This window comes from Oreochromis aureus, linkage group 19 (genome assembly GCF_013358895.1).
Source record: "Oreochromis aureus strain Israel breed Guangdong linkage group 19, ZZ_aureus, whole genome shotgun sequence".
Taxonomy (NCBI): domain Eukaryota; kingdom Metazoa; phylum Chordata; class Actinopteri; order Cichliformes; family Cichlidae; genus Oreochromis; species Oreochromis aureus.
The window spans coordinates 6,991,323-7,001,905 of record NC_052960.1 but is presented as its reverse complement, the minus strand read 5'-3'; the positions used below and the strand labels follow the sequence as shown (position 1 = coordinate 7,001,905).

Below are 10,583 nucleotides of genomic sequence, written 5' to 3'. Positions count from 1 at the left end.
TAGCTTTAGTTTAAGTAACAAGTGCTGGTTTTATCTGCTATTCTTAATAACCTGCTTGGTGTGTTTGAGTGTGTTTGTATATCAGGCTCCCATGTTAATTAAAACACAAAAATGACATCCTGTCAGCTATCCAGTGTGCTACATAGCAGCACTAAGGGTTTCCTCGTTATGAATGTATTAAAGTGCTACACATAATCTGAAAAATAAAGAGCCAGTCTTTCAACTGAAATGGGGGGAAAAAAAAAAAAAAGGTTTTTAGTCACTACTGTGCCACCGAATTACCAAAAAAAAAAAAAAAAAAAATCACCCATGCCCCAAACTTAGCTGAACTAGCAAAATCTAGCAGAACTAGCAGAATCTATATTTTCAAGTAGAATAATTGTTATATGTAGCTTAAACCATTAATGCTTTTATGAAGATCAGATTGCTTCTAAATGTTAATATTTTAATTGCCACACACAGGAATATGACTAAAACTGTTATTAGTATGTACATAATGATATAAGACTATAATCTGATTGACTGAACTGTTAACATTTGATAAAACCTGAATCTAATAGCACGTTAGATCTAGCCTTAGTATCCCTTAATCCTTCTTCGTGTACATAGTGAAAGGGCATTTAAAACTGTCTAGACAGCAGCTTTTTTTGTCTCTGCCCCTGCTGCCTGCTCTTGTCCACTTTCCAAATGAGGTGCAGTTCATCATAAACGAGGCTATTGTCATTATCCACTACAGTGGACTCTTCACCACCAGCATTTTGAACCAAAGCACATACCCGGTGTCTACATTTGTTTAAAAAATTATAATAATAATAAAGAAAGTTAATGATAATGGCAAGTAAAAAGGCACAAGTATATATGGGCATGACTACTTCTCAGACTCTACAAGAATAGCTGTGTGTGACTCACAGTTCAAGAAAGTTCATCCACTGTCTGACACAAACTGCTGTGGCTCCCATCCTTTATGTTCAGTAATAAGGGATAGCACATCCTGCACTGTGAGGTGCTGTCCCTTATTACTGAACACACATGTAAAGTAAAATTATAGTAGAACAGCTAAGCCACTGTCTTTACTGAAACTTTAATCATAAGCCACTCAGCCCAATTATCAATACAAGTCAAACATTTCAGTGATATCATGCTGCTTAAAATTTGCAGTTCCAACAGAACAAGATTTCTTATGAAAGACTGACTAGATGGAACCCAAAGTTTTTTAAGCGTTAGTCTAATTAAAAGTCTGCTTTTTACTGGAGAGTGTGTGTGGCATTAAAAGTGTCACGAAAAAAACGTTTGTAACTCCCTCAGCTTTGGCAGGTTCCATTTGTTTACCTGTTTACACACGTAATATATCTCACACATGATCAGTGTATTGACTTTGACATGTAAAATCAGATAAATGCCTATTTGAATGCTTTGTTTTTTACAATAATAGAATTCAGGTGAAAAAAAAAATCTTTCTTTATACACAAACTGTAATTAGAAATTATCTTGGGATTTGCATGTATGCATTACCATATGGTTGGAGGCAGACAGAAGAGCAGTCTGCCTTATGTGTTGCTTAGAACAGAGAATTTGTCAGACATAAGCGCACTTCCAAATTAAAGACAATTTTCAAACAGTTGACTTGTTTCAGAAAAGTCTAGAGCTGAGCTCAGGTCAGAAGAATCCGGCTGAATACTGAACTGCGCCCACACTGAAGCACGTGTCCTCTTGCAAACTTTATTTAGTATCCACTTTGCGTTAATCTGAAATCATTTTTTCACACCTTGATCAAAAAAAAGGTGGCACATGAACACAGCTTTTATAGAGACTAATGGGTCCCATTAGTCTAACTAACTGTAGCCACTTTTCATAGCTGTCTGAATTAAATTTCCGGTTACACAGGGACTCGTAGATTTTATTATCAGATGCTTGGCAGGTTAAACTGTTTGTGCAAAGGCGAGGCAGGCTTCAGTCATTTGTCCCATTATTGCAATTAACACTGCTTTGGCAAAATGTTCTAGATGTGTTTTGCTGTTTTTGTTTTTGTCATCTGAATCGGATTAAAAGTTATGCTTTTAGGATACAGGAGTCTAAATCGACATTGCTGCTGACATGCTAACTAGCTAAAGTCAGGCTAAACCCCTCCAGTGCAGTGATTAATGTGAGCGTTGGTCATGCTCGGTGCTCTGTGGACCACAGCTAAAAGGATGACATTTTTCAAGTTCACTACACACAGAATTGCCTTTTATCAAATGTTTACCCTCTGCACCTGTGAGCATGGAATGTAAGAGATGACCACCCCCAAACTCTTTTTACAGCTGTCAAAGGGAAACACCAAATCTCGAATAATTTCTGTGCAAAATCATCTTTTTTCTTCATTTTAAAAAAAAAAAGAAAAGACTTATTGCTTTTCTTCAACGCGGCAGGTCTCTGGTGTTTGATTTATGGAACTAAAACGAAAAATGTCATGAGGTGGGAATGCTAAAGGAAGCAGGACTGTTGCCTCCACGTTGTAGAATGCACAGCTCGGCTGCGTGAGACTCTGCACATCCTTCCTCAATCATCGCGGCTGCGTGTTGTGAATACACGAAAGCAAAAACTGACAAAGATAAAAATGACTTTGAAGCTATGAGAAAGGAGGAAAAGATGCTGATTGACAACTCCAGAGGAGTGCATTGGGATTTTTTTTTCGTCTTTGTGATCAAACATTCTCCTCTGCCTCTACTGTGACCAACTTTGCAACACTGAGAGATGCAGGAAGTGAATGGATCGGGCCATGAAGTCGGATTCTGGCTGAAACGGTCTCCAGCAGTGGAGACTCTGCTGCTGATTTATGAGGTTTACTGCATGCCGTGAAAAGTGGCAGGCAAGGGGGGAAGGGTCTTTGTAGAAACTTATCTTTCTGTAATTTATCACAGTACCACTCCCCCACCGACCTTCTTCCATTGACTCGTTTGTGAGCTGGATACCAACCATAGTTCAAACATAATGGACAATGTAGCTGGTGAGTGTACTAGAGCTTGTGGGTAATGGATATCTAGCATTTGTTTCATTTTACTCAATAACGACCAAAAAGTGGAAAGAGTGATCAATCAGAAAGTAATTAAGCTCACATCGGCGGTCTGGTAAATGGCTTTCAAAGTGCAAGAATACAGCAATAGCTGTTAACAAAGAGCCGTTCATCTCAGCCCATACACGCTTCACTCTTCTCTTACATTAGCCTGTAGTGCTCCAGATGAATAAATATGGATCACAATTATGCACGTAAATAACTGTTCATCGAAATCAGTTTGGAGTGAAAAATGGAACTTGAACCAAAATTCCTCATTCAGAGTTCTGCTAGTTAAAAATCAATTTGGCTAACGTAACCAATGTGTTTAATCTATTATTAATAACCCCAAATAGCATCTTGTTTCAGTGAATGCTTCTGCTGTTTCCACAGTCCATTCGCCTCTGCACTCAAATGATCAAACTTGCATTTAGCCTCTCTTTAGCTGGTCGCACAAGCTCACCTTGACTGAAGCAATTACCAGGCAGAATCTCTAGTATTGATGTACAATATTATGCATAGAAATGGAGCGACCAGTGTAACGCTGTAAGACCACCATGACGCTTGCGAGTACAGCAATGCAGATTAGATATTGAATGAATTTTCAGAGTGTCTGTGTTAGTTTCTCCTTTCCTCTCTCGCACCGTACCAGCCTTATTCACTTCCTCCCACACCATTTATGATTCCTCACCTTGTCTGAATATGAATAAAACAACTTGTCTTGAATAATGTCTTCAGGTATGAGGTAGAATGTACGATGAATAAAGAAAGTTTCTCACCAATGTGCCTCCGACTTTCTCTTCTCTTCCACGAGGTTAGGGTGGAAGATGCAAACTGACTGAAGATCGTACTCATCTATTTTATCTTGTTCGTATAAATTTACATGAGAGATGTGTATGGCGTGGCAAGGAAATTTGTAAAACAAGAGAACGAACTGATGATAGTGTAGTCTCAGCTTCAGGTTTTGGCTCGCAAACCTTGAATTTTAAGTTTGTTAGCACAGTTAATCACAAATTTGTGCATGTGTGTCCAAACCCATCACAAATAAGTCAATACTGCCTTGTCCAATACAGTGCAAATTAAGGAAACAAGAAAAAGAAGAATGGTAAAGAAAAGCCTCTCAAAAGGACACCTCCATTATTGGGAAGCAATTATGCAGACACAAGGCAGTGATCAATCAATAAGAAATATATTTATAATTCACTTACCACAAGTGCACCTCAATTAACCCCTAAGAAGGAGAACAAGTTGCTTCCCAAACAGGGGAGAAGAAAGTACTTGTAGGTAATACAACAGAGTTAATTTTTTTTAATGTTATTAATTAATCACAATGGGTGTGTATATACCTTGTGAATTAAACACACGTTGCAGTTGTGCAATCAGCACGCCGCTGCATTAAGCAGAAAAAAATCAGAATATGGGATTATATCACACACTAACACTGTGTATCCATGGAGTGGCAGAAATAAAGTGGGTAAAAGCACAGCTGCAGTGCAGACTGCTCAACTGTGGTATGATGGGAGTAAATGTAGCAGGCATGTAATAATCTGTCTTGTCATACAAATGTTTCTACTGTCTGTTGTTGTTTATAACACAGCAGTGACTTTTTTTTCCTCCCTCTCTGCTGCAATCAGTTCATTGATGCTTGTGCATTTACTGCACGCAACTCTGGTCTGGACTGCCTTCCTCTGAGAAATCCCCTGATGCCTTGGAAGTGTTAGTGTTTTATTCTTAAAGCAGCAGTAGTTGTTTGTTTGGAATAAATGGAGGAAAACGGCAGTGGTCACCATGTGTAGTGAAATTTGCACCAACTTTTTTTGCCTGTGTTTTTCCAAGTGCCCCCCAAGTCACCGAACATTTGATCTTTGGGATTTAGTGGATACAAGAGAAATCTCATTAATCACATTGATGTATACAGGAGCTTAACAGTATCTTTGTACAATTGTGTCTTCGTTTGTCATCATTATTTTGAACAATAAAGATTCCAAAACCTGGATACATTGTATACAAATCCGTCTCCACTTACAAATCACTGTTTCTATCGTTACTACAGAGCAAGTGCAACATACCCAGCATAGCTTTCTGCTATATGGCATTCACTTACCCTATGCGAATCCTACTTAGTAGTTACAAAAAGATGGCTTTGAATAGCATAATTCAGCTCTAGCTACGTGTTCATTCAGATAAAAGAGGGAACAGTGGCAGCATATAACTAAACACAAACATGGATAGGTGTTCTGGCGACAAAGAGATTTTTTGACAAAGATCTAATTATAAAAGCTTTAAAATTATGATTTAGGAAGTTAAGAGAATTATCAGTGTATCAATATCACAGCTGAACAATTAAGACAGTTATTACAATTACATATGTGTTTAAATTAGTAAAATATGTTGTTTAATTTGTGCATGGCAGTTTTAGCCCTATTCTTTCAGCTGCAGTCCCAGCAGTGTTAAATGGTCAGAGAGCAAATAAAGAATAAAATAAAAATACTTTATTCTGTATGTGAGCTCAGCCATGTACAAATTTTATACAAGGTCAGTAGGTACAGTGCTTCGGTGATCTCTTTTTTGATTGCATCATTATATTAAGGGTTATAGAAAAATGAAATACTTTTTAAAGCCAGCCAGCAGTAAAATAAAAAAAAAAAACAGCAAGGAAGCAGCTGTATTTCCTATTGATGTTCATCAGGTAGGAAAAAAGCACTCTGCACCAGGTTAGGGCTGCAGGAGAAGTTGCCATATTGATGTACGTCCGTAATAAGTGAACCATTTTCTTACTACTGAAAACCTAAGGTTAAAACTGAAGTTATCCTGCTAAGCCTGTAAGCCTGCTCTGTAGTACAAAACTGAAGTTCTAAAAACTGAACTTAGGCATTATATAGGTTTATAAAACCTGGATGTTTATAAACTTTAACATTATAACCAGGACACTCCAGTCAGAATGAAACAGAAAGCTCTGGGTTTCGATAATTAAGGCCTCAACCACACAAGCCTTGAGACCAGTCAGTGACCCACTGGCAAACTCTGTCGCTAGGGGAAAATGTGTATTCCCCGACCAGCTGGTGAGTGACTGCTGGCTTTCTCAGAGAGAAATCCATGGCAAAGAGGGTTCTGCACCAAAAACCTTCTTGTGTTTGCTTTGTTTTTGTTTGCAGAAAAGTCGGCGTCTTGCCTGCAAACTACAGAGGGACCACAATGGCCTGCTAGCAACCAAAGCAGTCAGAATACAGTTCTTGGTATAACACTATACCCTTCTGCAACCAAATTCTCCTAGCTACAGCAAGTAATCTCACAAATCTACTCAACAACCAGTCATGAAATACAGTTTTCCCTGGCAAACAGTTCTTGGCAGGGTATTACTGACCAGTCTCCAGGCCAACATGAGAGAAAAAAAAACAAAAAACAGTGCCACGTGAGGTACGCTCCCAACAAAAAGGCAACCAAAATGTTAAAATACACAACTTTAGAACAGTGTAATCAGCTGGATTTATAAATGCTTTTTTGTTTGTTTGTTTGTTTGTTTGTTGTTTTTATCTCTGTAGCTATGCAAACTTAAAGTTAAGCATTATTAGGGGTGTGGTCTATTTAAGTGACAGGTTTGTGCTCGTAGATGTCTGCCGGTGTCAGTTTTGCTAATTAGAGTCACTGAAATGGATCTCTGGACCTGGATTTTGGTGTAGTTCCTTTTAAAGATGTAGTTATCAGACACACAATATCAGTTCATGTAAATGCAACTGTAATAAAAGATTAAAGTCTTGGTGAATTGGATTAAGCAGACAACATAGCATTTCACTTTCTTGACCAAGTATGGTCAGTTTGGGGGCATGGAAAACAAACATGACAACAGCTACAATGCTAAACACAACCTACATTCAAAGACATTTCACTAGTACATAGTTTCCTTCTCATCTGCTCCCTGTTATGCATTTCAAGGACATGGCCTAGTTTGTTTTAATTATGTGCATGTCTCCATTGTCCAAATGACTGAAGATTTAAACTGAAACATGCTGCAAGTAATATTTATTTCTAACAAAAAGTAATATTAAAGATTTGCATTTCAAACCCAGAACAGCTATATTTATAGCATATGTCTACATAAGCTGAATAGAACCAGAACTTAAACAGTCAATTTAATCAAAATCTCCACTGCAGCCCTCATTGGTCACACAAAATGTAACATGTAACAAAGTAATTTTATTTTTATTATATGAAGAAATCAAAAGTTTTATTATTTTGGAGTACCATATCTACCTGATAGATTAATGTTTAAAAGTCGAGCCAGAATTTTATACTTAAAAAAACACATCTGACTTCACAGTTCTGACTTTGGAGACTGTGATTCCTCGACTCATAAAATTTTCACATATTGCCCTAATCCTCTTCCACAGATAACACTCTAATGAGACTGTAAAAATTCCAGAGCAATTAGAGCATTAATGGATTTGTCAGTGAAACTGAAGAGTGCGAATAATCTGCAGCATGTGATGACGCCATCTAGTGGGTGTCTTCTCCGATCAACTTTTAAAGTCAGCGAAGGGACTGTTAATGTGAGGGAGGGAGAAGAAGAGAGGTGACTGAGTATCTTCTGGTATTTTTTAATCTCATGCTCCAAACACTGACCCCTTAATTCCCAATTAAGGACACAGCCTGTGTGGCAAATGAACTGGCAAGATGGCAACACAGCTCCCTGATCTTTTAAAGAAGAAGGCTATTAGCCTCTGCACATAAGATATAACAGAACCGCATGGGCTACAGCCCAAATAGCCTCCCTCTGAAACTATTTGATTTGCACACAACCGGTCCGGGAGAGTGCGACTAATCCAATCCAATTTCCGGACACGTAAAAGGCTCGGTGATTCATTGAAAAAAATCACCAGAGACAATGTGCCGAGCTGTGCTGCTACACCTCCTGGCATTTCTAATTTCAATAAAGAAATAGGCAGAGTTACGGCTGCGCTGAGAGCGCATCACATGTGTCCATAACGACGCTTTTCGCACAAGGGAGTCGTGTTCAGAGAAAACGGTTTTTATTGACGTCAAATGGATGTGTGAATGACTTTACCGCATGTGCAGGCATGACAGCAGCGATCAGAGCTGCCAGTTCTAACCAAAGGAGCACCGAGATCTCAGTAGACTGTTAACCAGTGAGGCTGTCCAAGAGGTTTCCAATTAGCCAGGACTGTGAGATTTTATTTTAAACTTTGATGGCGGCTCGACTCCTCCAAACTCATTGTGAATTCATTTAGTTGTGAGGGGAGAGAGGGACGCTGCATCCCGCTGCTGACAGAGAGACCACTTGTACCGCCGTCACAACTGTGCCAAGAGACAGGGAGTCTTTGAAAGCCACCGGAGCGGACCCGACCGGCATATCAATCAGCGTCCCGGAGAGCGACTCGCTAGGTTCGCACCGGTAATAAAACGTATTGTCTCAGAGGTCTGTGTGCCGGGAACAGAGAGGGGACATGGCACTTTTCCCGCTTGCAAATCGGAGGACAGCAATAGTAGGTGGCAAACGAATGTAAAAGCCAGTTCCCCCTCGTCTTGCCACGGGTGCGCACCGGCAAAGAGGCGCAGGACACGCAGGATCATCGATTCGCACTTTGTGATTTTTGCGCTGCGTAACCTATGTGACAAGAGCGGAGAGGAAACGGTGAACGGTGGGATTAAGGCGTGCGTCTCCTAAACTAAACACTCAAATTCTCAAACCATGGACGCCAGGATATTATTTTTGCTTGTTTCTTCTGCGGCATTTCTCGCTGAGCTGCACTGCGCCTCGCCAAGGACCACATCGGGGACGGATCTGCCCGCCATCGGCTTCAGCAACATCAGCAACAGCAGCGGGGAAAGCGGCGGCAAAAAAGACTCGAACCAAACGCAAATCTCCAGGAACAAGAGGAAAACATTAGCCGTGGATTTTGCGGTCCCCTCTCTGCTGCGCTATTATCTGGCGGAGTTCATAAAGAGACCCTTAAACGGCGACTGTCAGACTTTTAGCGGATGTTACACGGTGCGCGCAAACTTAAAAATGCAATGCATACCTTTACAGAAAACCATTTCTACTTTTGTGGACCTTAAGTCTGCAGCGGAATCAGCACTGAGGAACGCGTCTGCTGATGGACAGTTCCCCTCCTTCTACAAGCGACCGCTGACCAAAGTTCTGAAATTGGGCTTGACAAAGGCGAGCAGGAAATCTAACCAAGTTGTGGTGGAAATAGGAGAGGATTTAGTCAGGACGGGATGCGGGGGGCTGTCTGTGTACGAGGAGGCCCCAGTGTACATCCTGGAAATGGACCTCACAACTATTCTGGAGTGGTGGCTTGGCGCTGAGGGGGGCCGGCTCAGGGTCCGGCTTATGCCCGAGAAAAAGGCGCAGGTGCCAGGGATTGAGGATCGGTACACAGCGGCCATTCGAGCTTCAGACCCCCGCCTCTACCTCCAGATATCCTCCGCGGGTGAGTCCCTCTCTTCCACCCTCCCTTCGTGTTTTGCTCTCACTCTTTTGCCATGCTGTTTCCCCACACCCCCAGATGCAACTCGCTCACGGTTGTGATTTAAGTTCTGATGTGATTAATTTTTGATGCCGAATCCAGCGCGCTTGAAGATGCGCGCTGGGTGTGCTTTGGCTGGCTTCAATTGTGGTAAAGAAATGATAGCACATGGAGGAAGATCTGTTATTTGGACTGCTCTGATGGGAAAATGATGACTGAGGTATAACTACGTGTGTGCGTGTGTGTGTGCGAGAAGAAAATACACGGGGATTTCATACATTTAGTTCTGTTGCTCTGATTCAGAGGGCTCTCCAGACCCCTGTTTTATTATTGATGCCCAGAGCAGCTCTGAGAGATGAACTGAATGTTGATTTAATTTCCAAACACTTTGATTATTTCCACTTGGGATCCATGATATGTGTATGCAGCATCTTTAGAGGCTTCTATGTAATCAGTTCTGAGATGATAATTATTATTTCATTTGGAGAGAGGCCTCATTGCTTTATAATAACACGTCTATACTGCGTAAGGATGACTATAGGGTATGCAATGATGCTTAAGTTGGAAAAGGCCCCATCAGGGATTTTCTTTTAAACTCCACTGGCTTCTTCTTAAAGAAACCTTCTCAATTCCCCAAGCTAACCTGCACTACAGGTAGGGTGGAGATTTGAGAAAACAGGTTTTATTTTGATTAGGCACAAATTAAGCCCTTATCTCTAAGAAAGCTTTAGCACTCAATACTCAAGGGTCCTTCCCCCGTTCTTCTGAGCATCGGCACAATCAGTGTAATTGCTTAATCACTTTGATGAGGGAGGCTGGCCCAGAAAAATGCAAGGGAATCCATCAGACAAAAGAAGAGGCTGGCTAGGCTGGAAAGAAGACACCCAGCACCACCACCACCTCCACCTCCACCACCCTTTCGCCTCAAGGACTGTGTGCACATAGAAATGTATGCAAAATACACACTGAAACTAAGTAAGCCATGACTCTACAATATGCAGTGAGTTATTGTCTGTGCTGGTTACCACGTTCGGATTTCATTTGACATATGCTGTTATTACAAG

General features: G+C 40.8%; 1 protein-coding gene across 1 annotated transcript in view; it reads left to right on the top strand.

Moving 5' to 3' along the window:
- Positions 1-9,304: 9,304 nt before the first annotated feature.
- alk (ALK receptor tyrosine kinase) overlaps positions 9,305-10,583 on the top strand; it is a 414,012-nt gene continuing 412,733 nt past the window's right edge. The window contains exon 1 of the mRNA XM_031757275.2: positions 9,305-9,483. Coding sequence (XP_031613135.2) covers positions 9,318-9,483 — 166 coding nt within the window. The 5' untranslated portion in view covers positions 9,305-9,317. The remainder of the gene's footprint in view (positions 9,484-10,583) is intronic.